The sequence below is a fragment of the Haliotis rubra genome, unplaced genomic scaffold, assembly GCF_003918875.1.
Source record: "Haliotis rubra isolate DU_JTF1 unplaced genomic scaffold, ASM391887v1 Scf132, whole genome shotgun sequence".
Classification (NCBI taxonomy): domain Eukaryota; kingdom Metazoa; phylum Mollusca; class Gastropoda; order Lepetellida; family Haliotidae; genus Haliotis; species Haliotis rubra.
The window spans coordinates 638,006-662,266 of record NW_025765248.1 but is presented as its reverse complement, the minus strand read 5'-3'; the positions used below and the strand labels follow the sequence as shown (position 1 = coordinate 662,266).

At 39.6% G+C, this 24,261-nt stretch overlaps 1 protein-coding gene across 13 annotated transcripts in view; it reads right to left on the bottom strand.

Annotated features, from left to right (window-relative positions):
* Positions 1-4,690: 4,690 nt before the first annotated feature.
* LOC124267549 (protein hu-li tai shao-like) overlaps positions 4,691-24,261 on the bottom strand; it is a 59,598-nt gene continuing 40,027 nt past the window's right edge. For 3 of the 13 annotated variants that reach the window (XM_046702476.1, XM_046702477.1, XM_046702478.1), the window contains exons 5-19: positions 22,065-22,295; positions 21,522-21,665; positions 20,970-21,068; positions 20,001-20,171; positions 19,370-19,512; positions 17,015-17,144; positions 16,248-16,367; positions 15,971-16,063; positions 15,551-15,737; positions 15,049-15,135; positions 13,822-13,911; positions 11,041-11,106; positions 10,475-10,534; positions 8,907-9,016; positions 4,691-7,750 (exon numbers count right to left, since the gene is read on the bottom strand). In XM_046702476.1, the coding sequence (XP_046558432.1) occupies positions 7,637-7,750; positions 8,907-9,016; positions 10,475-10,534; positions 11,041-11,106; positions 13,822-13,911; positions 15,049-15,135; positions 15,551-15,737; positions 15,971-16,063; positions 16,248-16,367; positions 17,015-17,144; positions 19,370-19,512; positions 20,001-20,171; positions 20,970-21,068; positions 21,522-21,665; positions 22,065-22,295 (1,845 nt within the window). In that variant the 3' untranslated portion in view covers positions 4,691-7,636. The remainder of the gene's footprint in view (positions 7,751-8,906; positions 9,017-10,474; positions 10,535-11,040; positions 11,107-13,821; positions 13,912-15,048; positions 15,136-15,550; positions 15,738-15,970; positions 16,064-16,247; positions 16,368-17,014; positions 17,145-19,369; positions 19,513-20,000; positions 20,172-20,969; positions 21,069-21,521; positions 21,666-22,064; positions 22,296-24,261) is intronic. The other 10 variants (XM_046702480.1, XM_046702479.1, XM_046702489.1 and 7 more) reach the window with 10 other exon arrangements.

Here is a 24,261-nt window from a genome sequence, read left to right as displayed (position 1 = left end):
TAACCCATTGCCCGACGTCCGAGTCAAGTGTTTTTTTCTGTCGGGCAAGCAAATTTGTATATCACACTGTACCAGTGTCCAGTTGACTTTCCACTGTTAATTATGTTGTTTATTTTAAAAAATCAACAAGAAAACGGCCGGTATAGTGGAAAAATTATCAGGGCAAGTGATTTTACATGTGCCACTGTACCGGAGTACACTAGCAATTTTAAAGTTATTTCCACCCCTGGCATGTTGGCGATATTATATTCAGTTTATAGCTTGTTATTGTCTTACTCTTTAAGCAGATGTGTTTTGTAGTGAAACTCCTTTTTAAAGAATCTTGTTTCCAATACAACAGAGATGTTACATGTTTTCTATCACAACTTTGTTATAGTTATTTGTTTTGTGTACAGTAATTGATTTTTCTCTGAAGGAAAACATTTTTATAGTGGGCATGCTCAGAAAAGAAATCTTAATAATCTTCAAGTTTGTTTTTAACAGACAATGTGATTGGGTGAATGATTGTGTCAATTTTTGTTTTCCAAAATACACACTATTGTGCCCCACTTACAGCAACAATCCTTGAAGATGTTTGTTTTACCAATCATCGCCAGGCATCCAGCATCAAATCTATATGTTTCATGTGATAACACTTTAAATTTATTGTGTTATTTCAAAGATTGAGATATGTTGAAATTACTTTATCCAGACAATTTTTGACTCAAATTGTCCAGATAAGTGAGATTATCGTTAAACATACAGGGTTATCTTGTACCTCAAATATGTAATGAGTACTTCTGTCTGTGATCGCCATGGATACTCACAATGGTGCACTAATGACTAATGAATAAATTCAAGGTTCCAGTACATTCACAGTGAATCAGTGGAGCAGCTGACAGCAGGGTACACTGGAGGTTGTCGTTCTTCAAACATCGGAATCAGTGTTAAAGCAGCACTAACTCTCTACTAACTCTCACTCACTCAAAATTAGAAAGAGATAGAGGCATTTTTTTTATGTTTTAAACATTTTACAGGAATTCAAGCTGCACTATAAGGTGAATGTAATTGTTCTCAAATAGCGTTTGGCAGTGCAGAGTTGCTTCCCTTTACTTCAAGAGCACATCAAAGGATCCAACCTTGCCCAACCAAGCATAGAAATTCAAATTAGATGGCTTGTAATATTTGGGGCTGCTTTGTATGGTGTGTCAAAGTAATGTTTTTTTGGTATATTGTCTCCACTTATTCATGGCTTTTTGTGGGCAGTGGGGTAGCCTAGTGCTTAAGGCGTATGCTCGTCACGTCGAAGACCCGGGTTCGATTTCCCACATGGGTTCAATGTGTGAAGCCCATTTCTGGTGTCCCCCACCATGAAATTGCTGGAATATTGCCAAAAGTGGCGTAAAACTGAACTTTTATGAAGAGGTTAATATTAACAAGCAGCATCACTGCGACATTCCTCAAACTAAAACAACTGAAACTGAATTCAACCCTTCACACTCACGTTTTCTGTATGTATGAAGGGTGCAGTTTATTTGGTGCTGAACAATCATGAGTTGTCATAGCTGACATATAGATTTCATGATGTTTTACTGTTATATTTCTGATCTACATACCTATGTCAACAGGCTATTTACTCCAGGAAGTGTGAAGAAATGTCCATATTAGTTTATGTGAAGACTCTCTCTTATTAAAATCAGATGTAAATATGTTGCAAGCACTGATATCTGATTTTAATGAGATTGATCTTGAGGTAGACTTTTTGAGAATAAATTTCTTATTCATATATCATATATAAATTGTTCTGTGAATATGTCTGTACATTATGAAAAACGTCCCCAGTGATTTTTGTATGTCAGGGTGATATTGTCATGTTCAAACAAATGAAATGCTGAAATGCTTAAATGTCTCATTACGCAAAGGGATGTTGGAACACATCATCACTGTCACGCCTATGAAGTGCAGGACTGGTTGGAGTGATCAACGTTTCTATGGTATTCTCAGGATGAGAATAACTGATTATGGTGGTCATGCTGATTTATTACAACTGTAACTTGATGTGGACTGTATAGCATGGTGAATCTATTGTTCTCAAAAAAGACCACTTGTCAAGACAGACTAGCATAGCTAGAATCCATAAATCCTGAGAATCTACTTCTACTTCAGTGTTCAACCATGTGAGTTGCTTCTTTGACTTAAACATGTGAAGGTCTGCTTAGAATTGGTTTTCAGCAGTCCATGTTTGTCGAAAGAGTTGACTAGCGTGTTCAGGTTCTGTGACTTGGGTCATGCATGTCATTGTATCACATTGGCATAGGTTAATGCTGATGATGTCAATCACTTGATTGTCTGGTCCAGACTCAAATCATGTAGACTGCTGTCGTAAATACGTTGAACATTAATGACTGCAGTGTTCAACAACAAACTTCTCTAACTCAAAGTATTTTTAGGCTGATAGTTTTTATACAGTTTTTGTAACATGACCTTTAAAATGACCTTCTTTTGACAAGCTCCTAATATCCAGTGAATTCTTGTAACAGCGACAACACTGGTGTATCATCATAATGGCTTAACTTTTATTTAGGGGAAACATAAAGCAACACTTTCTGTTTTTTACTGACATATCTTTCTATATATTTATGACGACCTACTTTTTTACCATTGCTTAAATAAGGACTCACAATTATCTGGGGGGAACTTGAATTAACTCTTTTTAACTTATTTTATTATTATTCATTAAAATATCATTTTTTCCCAGGTGCAATAAACCTTGAATGAAAAAAAAAATTGCATCGGGTGCTAACATTTTATTTTGTTATGAATTAGAACATGATCAGTTATTTTTGTCTGGAAGTGAATGTTGAAACAGGAACAAGAAAGTAAGAAAGTTTATGAAACAGGAACAGCTCACTTTCCATCAGCTGGGACATCTTCATCCTGAACACTCCTAGTTTCCATGTCTACCTGTACTTAAGATTGTGTTAACCACCAGATTTTTATTTCCATTCCACATAGAAATGTGATGCCACTATTACGAAACATCACTCAAACACACCTGGAAAAGGTTCAGCAGCACTCCCTGGTCATATAGTACGTCATTACTAAACTTCTTACATGAACAATTTCAGTTTCTGAAGCTCAATACAATTAATGTCATGATTGTTTTAAAGAGAAAAAATATACACCAATAAATTTCTGAAATTAATATATATGAAAAATATACCACAGAACTTTCAGGTCAGAACTCAGGTATATACTTCTTATTCACACGAATCAGTCTTGTGTTTCCTGGAGTAATTTCTGCAGGAGTTGGTGATGCCTAAGTTTTTCCAGGTGTATAATATATGTAACCATTCTTGAAAAAAGTCGTTATTTGACACCAAGTTTATTGAGTTTATATGTGAAGTTTATTAGACAACAAACCTGTGAACATCAGCTAATACTGTGATACGGTCTTATCAGGTTTCAAGTTTTTCTGTTGTTGACAATGTTCTTGCTTACTTTCTGTGAAATGTTTCTTACTGTTGACAGCTGTATGTGTATATCAAAACATGTTGTCTTGTCTCACAATAAAGTCTGTTTTAATAACAGTCGAGTCTTGTGATTCCTTGATCAGAAACATGGTACCATGTGCTTCCTTAACCACTTTGACTGCTTCTGTTAAACATGGGTCTGTCCTTTTTTACCTTCTATCCAGCCCTTTCTGCAAAGCCCCATATATAGCAGACAGAATCTCCCAGCTCACTTGGTCTCGTAATTTAAATGGAACTATTTGTCTGTCATATATTTTCAGAGACTAAGAGTGTCTGCTGATGTTGCTGAAACATTGCTACAGTAGCATAAAGCCTTTCTTGAGGCAACAAGATGTGTCTTGGTTGGTGTCAAGAAGCGAATTTATGGTATATTTTCAGAGACTAAGAGTGTCTGCTGATGTTGCTGAAACATTGCTACAAGTAGCATAAAGCCTCTTTCTTGAGGCAACAAGATGTGTTGGTGTCAAGAAGCGAATTTGTGGTATATTTTCAGAGACTAAGAGTGTCTGCTGATGTTGCTGAAACATTGCTACAAGTAGCATAAAGCCTCTTTCTTGAGGCATTGTTACAAGATGTGTTGGTGTCAAGAAGCAGATTTGTGGATTGTGTGATGTGACAAGTGCTTGAAGGTGTGTCATCATACCTAATCAGCATAGATCAATAATCATAGCTGTCACTGGATTGTCTGGATCAGATTTTGATTATTCAGACTGCAGGTGGAATATTGCTCAGTGCACAGAATGTGATTTGAATCACCAGTAAAGTTGGACTTTGTGTCGTTTGCTGCTCAGCTCCAGTCTGGTGGCCAACAAAAGCATATCATTTCATCATTCTTGGGAAAGTACCTTGTTATTAGCATTTTTGTTTAATGAGCACTCCACTTTACAAATACACATTATGTGCAGAGTTATTAATTCTTTTTGTGCTTAGTAGTGAGGATGGTTTTATGCCATTTTTAGCAACATCCCGGCAATATCATGGCGTGTGACACCAGAAATGTTGTGCTTAGTACACATCCTCGGTAAACTGTTGATTATGAAGAAGAATTTTTAAAACATTCATTTGGACAAGTGTATGGATCTATTTCCAATGTTCACTCGCACATTCTTATCCATACTTTTGACAAATGTCATTGTTCTTGAGCAGTATCTTGAAATGTGATCACAAAACACAAGGAGTAACTTTTACCATGTTTATTGCCACAGCAGTACAGGGTTACTACAAGCTGTTCATAACAAAAAGATGAGTGGACAGACACTAGCATCTTGTGTCATCAGCATCTGCGACCGTGGCAGAAACGGTCTCGGAACAGTCACTAAGAAGCAATGTGTTGCAACAGGTGAACTACACAATAAGTATTGGTTATTATTGTTGAGAAACAACTAGAATTGTAAAAAGCAAGTAATCCTACTTGAACACAGTATCCACTGGTAAACTTCACAACCACTTAGTGTCAGCAAATAAAATACTTAAAATTGTTCCTAAAACAGTTTTCATGTAAAAATTGCACCATCTAAAGTCAACAAAGCATTCTGATCAGCGTACGAACAGTCGCTTAAATACCAGGGGAGGGCACAGGTAGTATATATTCATGACATAGTAACAATTCACATAAATTAATCAAAGTTTGCTTGTATTTTTCATGCGAAGACTAACAATATATTTCAGCTCGTGCCTTCTCAGCAAGCTTTGTGACTTCCCTTTACTCAGCTACCTCTAATGGCCCCTGTTTGCATCTTGTCATGACTTGATGCCCATGACAAGGTGGTTGGGAATGTTTCCCTATCATAGCCAGTTCACAACTGTGTAGGAAATGATAGAAAAGTATTTCAAATTGTAAACAGAGAGCCATAAGTGACTACCTGTAAAGGGAGAGAACTCTTTATTTAAGACAGGAAGTGGTTTACAACCGTCTGCTTCCATCGCTGCTACATAACACTTGCCAGGAAAACAAAATGGCATTCATAACAAAACAAAAGCTTACATGATTGGTCAAATTTACACTGTACAGTCTTCAAGTGATTCCTCTGGTACCTACTCCTAGCAGCAAAAGACACGGCCACTTCCAACTAGTCCTAGCAACACCCGGCCACAGGCAGCTAACAGGACTCTTGTGGAACATCTAGCGCAATGCTCACTAGGATTGGCACCAAGTTATTTACAGGTTTAATATTTCTGCCCCGAGCTGGTTGAAACACAACCATGCCGCTATCTCTAGAATATGGACGTAACAGAATTATAAAAACACAAATGACGCTTAAAACTTGACAATCATAAAATAGAAAAAGCCTCAATTCCATGGTTAAGTAAGGCCATTGTATCGCTTTCAATTATACAATCAAATGTACATAAGATTCTACTAAGCTATGTCACCATGGTATTTTCTACGATTTATCAGCTCATGCATGGGTACAAAACAAGGTTAAAAAGCAATTCTGGTCACTTGTTGATGTATGATTTTACACTTATTTACAGATGAGAACTACAACTACGACAAACAGGCTGACAACTGCAAGCCTTAGATATAACAGGACACTTTCATAGCTGGGAAATCACATCAGAACCAACCAGTTTTATGCTTTAATGCTGCTATATCCATTATTACACCTGGTTATATACCTTTCATTAAACAAACAAATCAACTACCTTTCTCCTGTTCTACATCCCAACTGTTACATTTACATTTAATTTTTCCTCAATGTCATGAAACTTCTGAGACTTACTTGGGCACTGATGACTTACTCCGGAAAGGCATATGATCAGTACAATGGATACGAACATCAAGCACCCAACAATGTCGAGAGAGAGAACATAGACTTACAGGAGTGGAGACACAGCTGTACACATCACAAACAATACAAAATTGTACACGTCCTCGTGTCATGCCTCACAGACGGATCCATATCTGGTATATAAGTTACACAGGACTGTTGACATTGATACACACATCCAGAAAGGAAACAGCAGAGTAACCTCCCCTGACACCAAAATCCCCAATCCCAGACAATTCATGCTCTGCTACCTAAGTCCAAAACGAATCAAAACACATCTGTGAAATCCTCAAGCAAGTCTTGACATGGTTTCCAGCTCACTGAATATTGTGGTAACATGAAATATATCTAATGTTTGAAAATAGAAAGCAGGGTCCCCTGAATATACTTATTAGGTCATTCAAATGTTTTCAGCAGCAAACTGTGACATGAAATCAATGAAGTGGAAGCAAAGAGTTATCTGCCCTTAGTCTACGCAACCTCCACTACGACAGAAGATCTAGATAGGCGTACAAACACTACCATATGTGGTGTAATGCTTTAGAATATGACACGGCAGATGTCTGTGAGTTGCCATGGTAATACTACATCAAGAGGGCAGTGACACTATCAGTGCGGCACACTCAGACAGACTCTGCCTTGCTGGAACAGCTGTCTCCTTGATATGAGAGTATTCAGGAGGAACAGCACTATTGTTGGAGGAGCCAGTATCTGAACGATGGTACGAATACTTGTTGGATGAACATGAAACATTTGCACATAAATGCAATATTGTGATACATGTGCTAACATATATTTCAAAAAACATGATTAAAAGTGACTAAAATGCAAAATAACAGAAGAAAAACGGTCTAATTATCCCTCAGGAAGCACAATTTCCATGACAACAATTATCTGTAATGTAGCCTCCCGGACACTATTATCGTAAAAATGATGGTGATAAAACCTGCCAGATGTCCAAACTCCTCCTCGTTCACTAACCTAGCAGGGTACATGGTAAGCTGGACACATGGCCTCAAATGTCACAAATGGCAGCACTGATCTCGCAGTCTTCTCTCATTGGTACAAGGATGAAATGAGTGGCGAGAAAATGCATAGACTGTGACTACGACAGTAACAAGCAATAAACCAAGAGTTGCCTCCCTTCTTTCTCTCTTTCATGTATAAAAGCTAAATGAAACAAGGTTTCGCCGTCTGCTCCTCCGATCAACGCTGCAGCATGTCCCCAACAAAAGCAAATGTTGAAGTGGTAGAAGGACTGCTCAAAGCGCCCCTGTGAGGGGACGATGGAGTGAGTCGTGTAGCTAGTGAGAACATAGTTTGCTGCCGATGACATCATTGATCGGGGAACACTCAGATTGCACTTTCCTTGCTCTCCTTGTTCTTCTTCTTGGAGAAGGATGGCATGCGGAACTTTTTCTTCTTCTTCTCCTTCTTGGGAGATGGCTGTTCCTTGGTTGGGGAGCCCTGCAAAGGTGAATGAAATGTGTGCGAGATATGAACATTTGCAGACAATACCAGTCTTAAATATGTCAAAAATAACCAGATGGTCTTTGCACTGAGCAATCATCTGCTATGACTATCACATTAAATGTAGCAAATGTTATCAAGTGTAGATACTTATTACACCACTGGCTCATAGACAGTTGTGATGACATAGTTATACAACGAGACTCCACATTTTTATGTCTACTGTTATTTAAGTGTATGTGCTTCAAACAGAAACATGAAACATTTTTAAGCATATTTCATTAAATAAAATAGAAAGGGTCCCCATAAATGGATGATCTACAAGTGTTGTAGCAGGCTTCACACTAACATAGATATTAGATATTTCCACATCTACAAGACACACTGAACCTCAAATGAAGGTGAGGTGAGGTGAGGTGAAATTGGGTTTTACGTCGTGCTTGAGAATATTTCACTCATATGACGACGTGCATGCATGCATGTGTATGTGCGGCTGCTTGTACTAGTCCAGACTTAAGCTGGTTTTATAGTGCTAGCCCACTGAGATACCATGCCGCAGTGAAGCATGAATACCCCACTCAGACACATTATACTGACTCCGAGCCGACCAGTCCTTGTTGTACCCATTAATGCCGAGCGCCAGGCAGGGACCAACAAGTACCATATTTTAACGTCTTTTTGGTATGACGCAGGTCAGGGATCGAACCCACGACCTTCCGCTCTCCGGGCGGACGCTCTAACCACTACACCACGGAGGCGGTCCTCAAATGAAGGAGACAGTGTGGATTCTCAGTGTGACCATTAAATGCTGATAACAGTGACAGATATGCCAAGCTTTGTTCGTGGTTACTTTTTTGAGAGGTATAATTTCGAATTAATATATGTTCCTTGCTCTTAATTTTCAATTTGAAAAAGAAAATAATTTCTTATGGTAAATTCCAACTGTCAGAATTGTTTCTTTACACTTGTGATATTAATTCTCTTGCATTTTTAAGCCATGACTTAAAATGGTACAAAATGTTGCTCAAGCAGATCAAATCTGTAATTAAGCACACATTAAAAACATGCAGTCCCAGTCACTGAGTGGGTGTACTATGAGCATTTTACTGATTACTTGTCCACGGTCTACACAAATATTGAAGGTAAACCCTACCTCCTTGCTACTGCGCTCTTCTAGTGTGTCGCCTCCGCTTGCACTGTCTGTCGACCTCAGGGTGTCTGACTTGGCAGGGGAGCTTGGTTTCTCACCTTCACCACCTTCTTCTGACAGAAAAAACATTTCTGTAACTAACTCTCCAACAGAAGTCATACACAAGTCTTGCTGGAAAACTTACCATCTGAAGATCGTAACATGTAGAACTTACTCACAGCAAACACATAGATTCACAAACTTGCTCAAATGCGTTAGTTCAGTATGACAAGGGTTTTCAATTTTGCATTTAGCTCTAAGGGATACAAATACATGCTGGATATAAACAAATGCTCATACAAGACTTTGTTATATCATTCTGTAAAATAGCATCCTAAATACAAAGCTAATGAATGCAAAGACAATGAAGATCATTCAATGAAGCATTCGGCAGTTATAACTGATCAACCTGCACCTGTATACAGTGATGGAACAAGAAACCTTGACTTCTCAATCCTCTGCAGCACAGAAAAATTATTAAAATAGCAAGTTGTGTAAGGTAATATCAGACATTTTGTAGTAGCTACATCAAAGCAGCATGCAGCAGCTTGGATGTGGCAATACTGGGCCACTGCAATCTTCTAACTGCACTACAACTTGAGCAGGCTGGAATGGGCTTCCAGACCATGTCTACATCCTTGTCATATGGGCTGTAACGGTGCATCAAACTATTGATGGATTGCAATTGTTGAGTCTCCAATAGCAATTAATCGATGGTAGAACGAAACACTATCGATAGTATGTGTGACTATCGATAGTTAAGTAATTGACTTCTGTTGATAAATGTGCAGCTTAAAATACAGGCAGTACCAGATTCATTCACTTTGATTTAGTGTTAGCTCTTAAACAAACATGGCTGCAAACACGGCAAGCGGCTCGGAGTTTGAAAGTATGATAAACAATAACTTTATGTTTTAACTGTTTACTTGATCTGGGTTTCCAGTTTCTTGACAGTTATTAAAAGAGATTAAACCTTTTTATTTCATATAAACTATACATTCATTTGGGAAATGACTTCAAATGAGACAGTTCAATGAGAGAAAAAAACAATAGTATGTTGCAATAGACTATCGCTATCGTAATAGTTGTTTCCCCTTCAATAGTCACCCCTACTTGTCATGACAAAACAATGTTTCAACATCCCACGCCCTGAACACTATCAGTACAGTCAACATCTGCTTTAGAACTCAAGTGGTCAAAGAAACACTATTTGGCCGGCCACATCCTCCTACAAGAAGCCTAGAGCAGCTGTTTTGTTGTGACGTTGAGAGGCATTTGGTCAAAGCCAGAGCAGCTGTTTTGTTGTGACGTCAGAGGCATTTGGCCTGCCACATCCTGCTACAACTAGCCTGTCTTGTTGTGACTTCTGGGAAATAACCAATTGCCTGTTCAATATCTGTAAATCACATCAGGAATCAAACAACAAAAGTAATCTTGTCTAATTGACATCAAGTCACGGACATAGGTAGGAAGAAAAGAGTGCCATATTCAGACAGAAGAGGACATGAATCTGCACATGTACACCATCTCACCTCGGGGCTGTCTGTCAGATTTTGATCGCTCCAGATTCTTCTTCTCAAGTTCTCGAATCACTAACAAGGAAAAGACAAAATGCACAGCTAGGACACAAACAAAAGCTTAACAAAGTAGTATAGGCAGATAAACAAAACCACTAGTAGAAGGGAAGCCAATGTCACACATTCTCCACATGTCTCTGTTGAGCAGTGCTGACCAGTCAGTTCTGCAGAACTTGAGATGGGGAGACGGGTCAACCATGTTAAATACCACAGGGAGAGGCATGTGTGAGGAAACGTGTATTACGTTGAATCAGCAGAATATAAATCATTTAATGTGAAATGGAAAGTAGGTTTGGGAAATAAGGTGAAGAAAATACAGGTTATGAATAGTGAATGCATATTTAAAACGTATACGATCAGTTACAAAACAAATATATATATGAAAATCACATGTTTGTCTTCTCTTTTGAATTTGGACAGTTTATGTTACTGAGGGTTGAAACCGTAGACTGAGGTTAATATAAGCATTTCCCAGTTCCAGGTAAGTGCTGTCTGAATATGCCATGTGATGTGAAACTCACTCTCAGGACTTCTCATAGGTTGTCGCTCGGACTCGGACCTTTTAACCTGAGTAGTACGTTTTTCATCTGTGAACATGCAAGAATACACGTGCCAAGCATGCAACAACGTGCACAATACACACTACCGATGTGACATGCAACAGTGCCCAGGTTACAGGTATCTACAACACGAGGACATAAAGAACCACCACCTACTTATCTAACAACAACAGTTGGCAGAATACGTTTCTCAAATAACATTTTTTATCAGTTCCTTTATACTACTCAAATATTTGCTTTGCCTTCAGCAGAATTTAGTAGTCATGGGCTAGCAGTCAAGCATGAATTTTTATGGCAGCTCTTCATTCCATTTGCTCCCTACTACACCTAATTGTACTGTCTACACATAAGTAGGACAATAAACTCAGTAGCCACATCACAAGTTCAGTAGAAACTGTGTATTTTATTCAATCATACTGATTATGTCTACTGGGATTGATCTTTTCAACGGATATATTAATAACATGTGAGCGAAATATCAATATAGGTTATTAAAGTCCAAAACCCTGATTCCTTACAACCTTAGCACTAACATGATCCTCCTCACATTAACATAGGTTTAGACTGACTGAGTTTGGTTTTACGTCGCTTTTAGCAATATTCCAGCAACATCACGGCGGGGGACACCTGAAATGGGCTTCACACATTGTACCCATGTTGGGATTCGAACCCGGTCTTCGGCGTGACGAGCCAACGCTTTAACCACTAGGCTACCCCACAGGTTTAGAACAATGAAGCACAAATCTTATAAATAAGTAATAAACACAGCCTTAAGTGTTAGTTTGCAGCATGAAGAATTATTATGAGATGTAAAGTTAACACATACTACTTTCTATGAGTATATTATTTTGAGAAAATGATGAAATACCTAATTTGCACTTACAAACATTAGTTTATGAACATATGTATGATCCGTGAGTTCAAGTACACAGTTATGTTAGGACAATGTTTATGACAATGACTACAGTTGTCAGTATAGACACAGCCATGGCACCCAGCCTACAAGTCACATGACACACAGTCTGTCACCTGATTGGCCATGCTGAGGGGGATGATGCAAGTCATCGCCTGCCAGAAGCCCACCTCTAGGTCTGCCCTTTTTGGGTGGAACTGGTGGTACTAGAGTTGATTGACAATATGCATGAACAATCATTCAATGTTCTTTTATGCTACGTAGGCAATATTCACGCTACATTTATCACGCTGTACAATGTGATCTACGCAATCAGGGCATGACAATGTTATAAATCAGGTCAAGCATAGTAACCACCCATTCTTCACTAGTCTGCTCTTTTAACAGCCACGGGAGCTATTCTGTCTGGAATCCCCACTATGTGTATGTTAACAACTTGAACAGTCATGCACCTATGACTACAAATTTACATCAAGTTAGTAAGACGCTATCCCTAATGCTCAATTTATCTTAAATAGTATTCAAATATGGTGACCTATGATTTAAAGTGAAAAGCCTTACAAGTAAAATGCTACCGAGCAAAGCAGAGAAAGAGAAGAAATCATGCATGAATGTACAACCCCTCGGGTCGTCGTTTACATTCAGAGAAATAGAAGACTACAAGTATTCTACAAGCAAAGATATATCGATTAACATAAATTAGTATTAGAAGACCATCAACTCATCATCTGACATTGAAGTAGTACAAGGGATGTTTCAACATGCTGCTGACATATACTGCTTGAAGCAGTAGCCGCTATGACCACTGCCATGGCCCATGTTACAAGGAGATGGACAGGGAGATGAATGTAGTAGTACACTGTAGTGAAAGGATGATGTGTGACACAGGGATGATGAAACAGTTTAAAGATGATAATAATTTCAATACTAAACTGGTTAAAGAATTTTATAGATTGATATTGATCTATAGACCAATTTACTTAAGGTAGGATGGGTAGAGGTACTAGATGTTCACTACTGAATCATGAAAAGATGTAAGAGTTCAGACTGACTGACTGACTGAGTTTAGTTTTACGCCGCTTTTAGCAATATTCCAGCAATATCACAGCGGGGGACACCAAAAATGGGCTTAACACATTGTGCCCATGTGGGGAATCGAACCCGGGTCTTCGGCGTGACGAGCCAACGCTTTAACCACTAGGCTACCCCACCGCCCCTAAGAGTTCAGAAGTAAAAGCAGTCCTTCAGGTTTGATGCCAAAGTATAGGACTCTCAGTCTCAGGACTAATGGCATTTTTAAAGTTTAACATCACATTATGACGAGAACAACATTGTCTTTGGTTTGACTCATGACATCCAGGAGACCTATTTCATCATTACAAAGGACCTGTAAACATTCTAGTGAACGTTATAAAGTTGAAGTGTTCTTTTCATTAGGATATCATGTACCATTAGAGTACTCAGAAGAAAGGGAACAATGGCATCTGACAGCCATTAATTTGGTAGCCAAAGACTACAAATCCAGCGGGCTGATAATATTCAGAAAAATAGGAGAGAAAAAAAAAAGATAGGACAGATGGATGGATAACTGGAAGAAGGGATGAATGGAGGATTGATAGGTAAGTGGAAGAATGGACGGACGGATTGAGGAAGAATGACGGATAAGTGAGCGGAGGGATTGATGGATTGATTGTTGTGAAGAATTGAGGACTCAGGGTATTGTCCAATGTCAAACAATTCTAATGTCAGAGCATTGTTGAAGCATCATTCAGCAAGCACAGAAACAGCACCATTCCCTGGAGCAGCGGAGGCTAGATCTGTGTACGTACCTGATTCATTGTTGGATGGCAGCGACTCAGGCTGGCCATTCACACTCTCATCTAGGTTAGTTTCCTCAGGCAGTGGCTCAATGCCCGACTCTACATGAAACAACAAGGCTCCGTGCACAGAACAAACACACACACACACTATAGAGTAGAACAGGGTGCACACACCAACACAGTACAGCTTGGTAAGCTTCAATGTTAGAACTGCCAGCTCCTAGTTTCAGATACTTGGATACAACTGCAATAGGGTCTTATGGTAGAATACAGATAGATACTGACTGTGGCATATTGCAGCCATATATCAACAGGGACAACCGAGTGAGTATTCTGTTAGGTCACCCAATATATCACAGCTATCTGTAGTACATAGGATTGCTAATGATCAATGCTGTCATGGTACAACTGACACACAATCGGCAAGGTCACTCATAGCATTTTGAGTTGAGTTAAACACACTGAAGTTCCTAACCATTACTCTAGCATGTTGTTCAGAACTTAGTCTTACCATTCAAAACGTGTCAATCTCTAAAGAGCAATCTTAATCTTAATTTTAACATGTCATGCTCAAATTAAGAATGATATTTCAAAGACATATGGATTATTAAATAATTCAGTACCCACTCCGGTTAAAACATATTTCTTTCACCACTAAGCAGGACAAACTGACAGTCATGTCAACACAGTACTATGTACACTACAAAATCTTTCCTCAGATCAGGAATTACAAAATGAAGGATTGTACACTTCCTTAATGACTAGTCTAACATATGTTTAAGGCTGGACATGCAGGAGATTGATAGAGGAGTCACTATAGAGGACTACGAACAAAACAACTCATCGAAATATTGACAAACATTACAGGATATGCTCCTAGAAAGTATTTTCTTCATTTTGACTTTATAGGTTTCAAAATTACTGTTGTAATTCTCCAAAAGAAGCCAACATACACTTGCTTTTTCTTCTTTTCTTTTCTTTAATCATACAGTTAATTCTCACAATTCTCTGACAAACAAACTAAACTTTGCATTAAGGAACACCACATTTATACTGTATTGCAATTATGAAATGCTCTCCTGAACTTATATCAAAACATACGATCCTGTAGGTTTGTGGCATGCATTGTTTCTGGGTGTTGACAGTGGCAGGACCACAACATCTACAGCTAAAGAACAACAGAACAGGGAAACACTACACTCTTGGTACAAGGCAAATACTGAACACATATCTTACCTTCTGCAGATGTGGAGTTGAGCTGTTGCATACGCTCTTCTGAGGAGATGAGGCGGCCATCAGGACCTGGACTTAGGTCCTCTCCACCTGCACAGAAACATGGATTACCATCAATCCCAAAGTACAGTGCAAGTCTGGGTCAGTGAGGTACAAACATTAAGTAAGTGTGGGAGTGTGTATGGTTTTATGCCACTTTTAGCAATGTTCCAGCAACATCACGGCAGGGGACATCAGCACCCATGTGAGAATTCAAACTCGGTCTTCAGTGTGACGACCAAACATTTTAACCATTAGGCTACGCCACTCCCGACATTTAAATTCAGGTTGTAAACTAGTCCACATGACTAAGTTCAACTACTGCTTGAATGAGACAAATTTGTTAAGCATTTCCACAATTTCTGCTTGTTTCATTCAGTTCTATATTTTTGGCAATTTTTTTTAAAGCATTCAGAATTGCATAATGATGTATAATCAAGTATCCCTGTAATCATGCAATAGCTACCTTCCTGCTTGGTGAGCCCCTTCTGGTATTCCTCAAGTTCCTTCTCCGACATGTTTTCGAAGGGGTTGGCTGCGTAGTACGACCTGTACACTACAGCGTTGTGCTGGTGGTCGCGCTGGATTATGCCTTTAGATGCTGCTCCAACAACGATCACGTGGTCCGAGGCATTACTTAGGTTCCCATCCTGCTGTGGACAAACCGGAGCAGGAATTAGTACGATTTCAAAGTTTCAAAGAATTTCTTCAAAGGTTACTTATAACACAACTTGACATTCTAATCAGCTCTTAGCACACATTGCAGAAAGCACAAACTAAGTCTCTAAAATTTCACATCAGGATTAAGAAAAAGACACTTCTGTGCATAGATCTACAACTATTATTGTACAGAAGCAAGAAAGCAAGGTAAACACTTCCAACTCACTTTCATTTGCTGTGCTTCATCAAATGACATTCCTTCCAAGACTCTGGACTGGGGTCCAGCTGATACCTTGTCCTCATAGTAGTCTTTTCGGATCTGGAAAAATAACATAAAACATAAGACATGTTGTTTGTAGCCATAATGCAGCACTCCCCATTATTCCAACTACATGATGGTCTGTTAATAATCAAGTTTGGACCAGACAATTCACTCAGTGATATCATGAGCATCAAATTTGTATCACTGCATGCTTCATGACATCAGCATCATGGTTACATACCTGCTTCTGCTTCAGTTTAAGTTCTTTTGGGTTATCTCCCTGTGGTGCAAACTGATTTGGGCCATCCACCTTTATAGGGGTGCTGGTTTTAGAGGGCGAATCTGTCCCCTCGGGTACCCACTGAAACACAATGACAAGGGTTCAACAAGTTGCTCACTCTGGATATCATAAAGAAGATGTTCATTAAAAGTCTACAGTTTGTTGTTCAGCGCTGACCTCAGCAACTAGTCTCCTACATCATGTGATCCTACAAATATTCTACAATTGATATTATTATAGTAAAGACAGACAATACTGACACTGTGGATATCAATGATATTTCTATGACATACAGAGGGAAATGCTGATCATTTGGCTACACCAATTTTCAACAGTTATTGCCAACCTAAACTTTCTAAAAACGTTTAGAACCCCCAGTTATGGTGCTACAATGGCCAATGGTCCACATCAGGGTACGTTAAACCCACAATCAACAAATTCATCAACACTAAGAACACTTCCATTCAGGATATTACACTATTCTAATCTGGTCTGTAGATATGTATGTATGTACTCGATACAAATTGCCTGTTATATGTAACATGTATCTCTTGGAAATAATGATGTACTATTATTAATCAGATATTATCATTACTCAGATAATGATTACTGCACACTTCCATGATGACTGACTTGAAAGCTGGTTTGTATGTATGTATTTGATACAAATTGCCTGTTATATGTAACATGTATCTCTTGGAAATAAAAACTTCCAGAGTTCCACATACCTTTGTGTATTTCTTGGGGTTGGTTGTACCAATCTCCTCCAGTTCCTGTCTCTTGTATGTGTTGGGGGATGTGAGCCAGCCAGCCTTGTAAGCCTGTTTCTGTCTCTCCAAGGCTGTCTTCAAGGGAGACCTGACCAATACAAAGAGAAACACAATGTAAGTAAACAATACCTAACTCCACATGTTGAAGATGCCACTGAACAGCCAAAATGCAGTGATTTATCTAGACCTGCTCAGATATCAATATTGGCTCACAGGTAGGCTGCATAAGACAGAAAAAATTACTGATTTGAATCAAATATTTCAGATTAGTTTACTAAATTACGAACAAGTCATATCCAGTCATAACCAGTCCTTATCATTATCTGATATTGGCACTTGTCTTGTCTTGAACTATGGACACCTCCATACATTTATGATGGTTGCAGGAATTAGGTCTCACTGCAGCACATGGGGCTTGCTCTTAGCATGACTCACAACTAAACACTGACGCTTCTTGTTGAATAGGATACATGTGAATACATACATTTAAAAAATACATTTAAAAAAGGCAAGAACAGAACTGTGTTTCAGTCCATTGATTATTTCATACTGATGTTTCTTTAACATGTTTACAAGGAAAACATCTATGAATTAACAGATTTGCTCAGTTCTGACCAACAATAAATCAACAATGTAATAAAATGCAGCAAAGAAAAGAACACAACAACTTCATTTTTACTAATTACCTTTTAAATATACCAATAGGAAAAACAGTATTATGTTACAGGCATACACTGTGAACTGTATTTACGTATGAATATTCAGTAACACATTAATGTGACAAATATTTACATGACCGATTAAACAGTTACCATGGTTACCGTAAACAGTCATCAATACTTATTATCCAGGTCGTTAGTGGTATGGACACTGGTCACTGCAGGTATTATCAGGAGAGTGGAAGACAAAGCATGCAGGTATTGTGGTATATCATCACTACTGCTTCTGCAGAATCTGATAAAATCAGTTCTGTTACCTTGGTTATGAAGATCTCTAGCAAAGTTTCCACACCAGCCGTATTTCAACATGCATTTGCAGAACACAAATAAATCAAAGATAGGCTGTGAACATCTATTGTCAGTAACATTGGGAGATGAAAGCTTGGTGGCAAGAACTCAAGAAACAAGCTCAATAATCAATGGAAAATAGAACTGAAGTTAACAAGACAAGACCAAAAGCAGCCAAAATGGAGTTCTCTGGCACTGCATTTCACAAATAAAAATCCTATCCAACATTGTACTAAAGAATATTTACCCATTGTTTGCAATTAGAGATGAATGTCATGGTGTCCTTGTCATGGCCCTTATGTTAAATACTAACATTCTACAACATTTACTGAGGATCAAGTCACCTTCAGACAAATGTGTGGGCATCATCCATCATTCACACTGACTGAGTTTTGTTTTACGCCGCTTTTCGCAATATTCAAGCAGTATCATGGAGGGGAACACCAGAAATTAGCTTCCCACATTGTACCCATGTCGAACCTGGGTCTTCACCATGACAAGAGAAGGCCTTAACTATTAGGCTACCCCCAGTGTCCCCACCCCACCCACCCCACATACCATCATTGACAAGTATGTGTAGAGGGTCCATTTCATCTAAATACTACACTTATAAACTGTAAACACCACTTACTTCTAGTACTTTTAAAGCTGCTTATATTTTCTGATTAAAAAGGTAAAGTGCCTCCTAAATTTCTTTTTAAGTTCAAGACTAAAAACAACAGGATAGAAATCAACATCCCACACTTTTATTTCTGAACATCAAAGGTGATATATGAGCAAGTCTTGGGTATCTGCACCAAACCTTCCGAATACCAGAGTTTAATAGGCTCAAGAAAAAGGGTTTTACATTTTAAAGATGCTTCAATCTGCAATCAGAAACATGTTAGTAGTGTTGTTAATTACAGCGGAGTCGTCAAAACTGAGCAAATCATTCTACAATTATTACATGCAAGGATATGTAATTCTACAGGAGAGTATGTTAGTTTTGTAGCAGCCATTCTGACAAACCAATCTCTCCAGCAAATAAAAATGTCACAGGCACAACACTTCTACAACAGTCTGGCTTGTAATGCAACAGGTGAGCATCTTAATTTTCCCCTTGCTTTAACCCAAATATGATAACTGCCATTTTGGTTAATGAAAAATGACTGAAAATGCCAACCCATTCCATTACTAGTGATACAAAATTGCAAAAGACCAGGTGTCACAATTTCAAAAACTTTAATACCCTTAACTGTGTCAATAGCAACACAATGTCACATTCAGTGCAGAACTTGGGAAATATGTGGAGAAATGCTTTACTCACGCATATTTCGAATGTTCGATGTCGCCATCAAAAACATATGTGAAGGAGCTGGAGGATGGGGGAACCTCGACGTCACTGTTAGACCTCTCTTTCTTCTCCTGCTTCAGTATAGGCATCTTGTAAACATGGCCTGTGCGGTAACCCTGGAAATACCAACAGAATGTTCATCTCTATGATTTCAAATATTAAACGCTTAGTCCCTGCTATAGTACAGTGACCTTGAATATGCCTGTGTTCATGTTAGTGTTATGTCTAGGAGCCGTGACTTCTATCCTTAATTTCAAATGATGTGGAAAGGATGCCTATCAATACTAACTTACAATGTTAATGATAATACTACTCAAGAGATGTTTTCACGCATGGGAGATTAACTGGCAGTTAATAAATAAAGAATAAAGAAACAGTTATTCTTGAACTTTTTCCATAGTGTATTATTCTTGAAATGTTTTACCATTTCTGCTCCCCATCTACCTTGGCCCTGAACATGATGGTTTGAGAGAAGGATTTAACATGTGTTTCAGCACTGCAATAATTGGTGACAGACACTAGGATTTGAACCTTATCTTCAGCATGACAAACACTATCCAACTGTCTCACCCTTCAAACAAAGGGTGATTGAAGGGAGACTTACTGCATTATCTAACTGCCTCATGAGGGCCTCGAACTCCAGCTCTCCTGTCTTCCATTTGCGTCCAGTGACGTCCACCCCTCCTCCACCCTGGCTGGCCACCTTGAATGTCTCTTTCCGGGTCTCATCATCGACCAGGATCAGGTTGTCTAGCCCTGCTGGTACTGCTCTCATCTGTACATAACACATCCAGGGGAGTTACAGAAAGCACTCTCACAATATAGTCCTTGAAACACCGTTGTAACAGCAATTAAGTATTAATAGTTACTCCGAAAATATGTGATATTGTTATGTTTGAAAATACCTAAAGAAGAGGGACAAACAGGCGGGGTTAATCTTAAGTTCACGACCTACAGCGTCCTGACAAAAGTATTCGCGATTTGGCATATATAGCCGTTAAGTCTGTGTATTTTGTCACAATCAGAAAATGAAAGCGGTCCAACTAAATTAGATAAATGTGTTCAGAATGTCATTAAGCTATCTAAATGACTGTGAAATGTGCAAATAATTAGTGTTTATATACCTGTGGTGAATTTCAACCCGCATTTCACGAGTTGAAAACAACGATTCTGGGACACATGCTTGACAGCGGTCCACAATAACATTGTCAAAAAGCAAATAGCGATGTTTAGAATTCATTAAATAAATTGAATAAACTAATGAATAAAATCAACAACATTCATAAAAGTTGTACATATAAAATTACTATCTTCCATGTTTTGTCGCGATCATGTAATGTAAGTCAAGTCACTGACAACTGACATCTCGGCTCTCGCAGCCTCAATCTTCACGCCGGACCACGATGTTTAATCGCGAAAATATATACATGAAGCATTTTTGTCTGGGGCGGCAGCTACCGGTGACAGTTGAAAATACCGGATTCAAAGGAATGGACACAAAGGGATAGATACCATGGTCAGGAATTGGATTGAACTCGGTTACATCACTTCAGTAGTTAAAAGTAAAACTTACTTGTGTATCACAGGCAGCGACCAGATTGAATGCGTAATGATACGCCTCCTCCATAGATTCTCCACAGGCTACCATTCCATGGTTCCTCAACAGCATCACCTAAAACATCCATGCAGGTTTGAAAAATAAACATTTGTTGCGTTTGGATACTGTCACAATGTGCGCAAATTCAGTTCTAACCAGTGTTTACCCCATCCATTTCATTTATTTGTTCACCATTACCTATGACTCAGTTCTAGATCATTCCAATCCTCATCTGTATAAAATACATAATCTGTGTCTTCAAAAAAAGCACTTCAAAAACAGATATAGCTAGGATTCAAAACTAAGTGCATTTGGCAGACAGACACAAATAAAATAGATCAATATTGTTATCCTTAAACATAACATTTTCATAATTTCAGTGCTGTCATAGCATTTTATTTAAAGCAAATGTTACTTACTTAAACCAGTTCTCTTCATTGGTCTGTTATATCACATCAGTTCTTCCTATAGATAATAAATTCAATATTGGCATATCAAATGGATATATAATCCTGGAGGACCACCTACTTTATTTGTGGGCCCGAGATTGCGAGCAAGTTTGTCTCGCTCTTCCTGGTCCACCAGTATTCCAGTGTATTCATGAGTACTCAGACTCCCACAGATAAGAGACTCCTGTGAAAGGGGGAGTAATCCACACTTCATTGCCGATACCTGGAAAAAACAATTAGGGATGTGACTGACTGATATACTGACAGAAAAATGTCAAGAAATATCTGTGAAAATATGAAGGCTGATGATCAATTGCAGACTTCGATGCCTGCGATAAACTTAATAACAATGGTCAATCTAATTATTGTGTGATCATTAACAGCATAATCATAACCTAATAAATAATCCACCCTAATAATAGAGTTACTCTAAGAAAAAACAAGCAGGAACATACGTTGCCAACTTTCCTTAATTACAATCTTCTGATCAGGAAATTTAGGAATCTAAAGTATGGTGGCAACAAGTCGCTCCCCATCCCTCTCATGGTTTTTACTTGATTGTGACCCTATGATCTTTAGCATGCATACTGAAATTCAACTAGGCCTTAGACTGTTAACTTACTGAAACAACATTGGGTGTGTGAAGATGAATGATGCACTTGATGTCCGGGCGGGCTTGGTGGATGGCCGAGTGGAGAACGAAGCCAGCTTTGTTTACACCAAACGTCGTGGATCCTGGGTCTACGAGATTACCTTTCATGTCTACCTTTACGAGCGTTGAGGCCGTCACCTCGGGGTACAGCAAACCAAACGGGTTGAGCAGGAAGTGCTCCGATTCCTGACTTACACGCACCTGCAGACAGAAAGACAAGAAATTAGAGTGGGCAAAAACTGGAAAACAATACCCCACCAAACACTCATGGTAGGGAGGGTAAAGTGTAGGCCACTCCCACAAAGCTGAAACACAGACTCCCATTTCAGAATAGCTATTATGGTGTTGTGACATGCAGAGAGGCATCTGTAAATTCACGTAAGACGGGTTAATAGCATATGACTGGAGTCTGGACGTAGACAATCCGAGTGATCAACAGTATGAGCATCAAGACGGCAACCTGAGTACGACGATCTCGTGTCAAGTTTGGTAATGGCGAATGAAGGCGTTCTGCTGGCTCAAGAAGCGACAGAACCGATCTCTTCATTGAGCAGTGCGCTGTGTATTGTCAACAAAAGCGGCATCTGCCCTACAGTCTGCCTTCAACCCCTCGAGTGGTAAACCGATATCATTGTAACCATACAATTACGAAACAAGCCAATGAGATAAAGTCGCGGCTTATTGGCAGACTCTCTTAGTTCTTCGGGCCACCAAACAGCACACATGGGTACCCGTGACGGATCCCTTTTGTTCGCTAAGCTCGCGGATACAGGGACGGGCGTGAGCAATCGAGAAAGATTGGTCCCCAGTCGCGAGCTGGAGTAAGGTAGTGGAAGTCACGATATGAGCAGTCCGCGCGGAAAGCAATATCGACTGGAGAGTGGTAGGTATCCGGGAGTCGTATCACGGACATGACTGCGGTATAAAATAGCCAGTGTCGGGTCAGTGGGGTCAGTGGGAATCGCATGGATGGCGCAATTCTCTTCTACCAGAGTTCACCACAACAAAGTAAAGTCAGTCTTCCATCGCCAACGCGAAGCGGAGAGAGGCGATGATAATTCGAAAAAATTAGGGCCAGACAGCCATTTGTGAATAAGCGGCAATTTTGGCGGTGGGCTGGAGTCGCCGACGAAGCGGTCAACCCCTGCTCATGCCAGCTATACGACGCGATACGAGAGACGCTGCCTTAGGCGGAGAGCACCATCGGACGAGGTGTGAAACGCGGAAAATAGCCATGGAGCCAATCCGCAATGGTGGAGGTCATAAGGTTCTCAACCAAAACGTAGGTTATAGTAACTCCAATATCCGAACTAAGTCCGCAGAATAGGGATTATGAACTCCCCTTTCTGCCACACCAGTAGCTTCCCACCTATCCAACACACCGAACGGGATTTAATGCGAGATCCCAGGCAGAGAATTGTATCCGCAGCGGTTGCAGGAATCGTGTGTTATACCCGACAGAGGCCAAGCCACCCAGTGAATCCGGTGATTCGTGTGGCTCGTGCAAGTGAGAATGTTCGGTCGAAGAGGTAATTCAGATCCTCGGCGATGCGGATCGAGACACCAACCCTGACTGTTGTCAAATCCAGCACATTGATGTGCAGGTTTGTGACTTAAGCCTCAAGAGGCTGCAGATCACCCAGAACATCGCCTCTAACCCGCAGGGATGTATCTGGCTGGACCGAGAGAGCCGCACGTGTCTCCAGGGTGGGGACTCCTCGGAGAGACGCCTGACGTCACCATCCATCTGACTGGCGCGGAGGTTGAAGCAATTCCGCCCAGTTTCAGTAACTGATCGCGGAGGTCCCCGGTGACTCAACAGAAGCATCTGAAAACCACGATGAGTCAATTAAGCCTATGTAATGGGTGAGGACAACACCGGGCACTGGCGATCTGGCTATCTGAGCTATAATAAACCTCAATTTGCGAACACCCTTGGCACCGTGAATAGCCTAAGGAGAGCACACACAGAGCCGGTAGCACGTCCCCGCCAAACAAGAAACCCGAAGGTAAAATATTCAAGCACCAAAAATAAATATAATCTTTGCATTAAAATAAAGTGGAATGGACAACACCTCGCGGCAACACAGCAGCGATTAGGTTTTCAAAAGAACGGGCGATTGAAGTTTACCAATGAACACAGAGAATATTTGTTAATCTGTTGTGT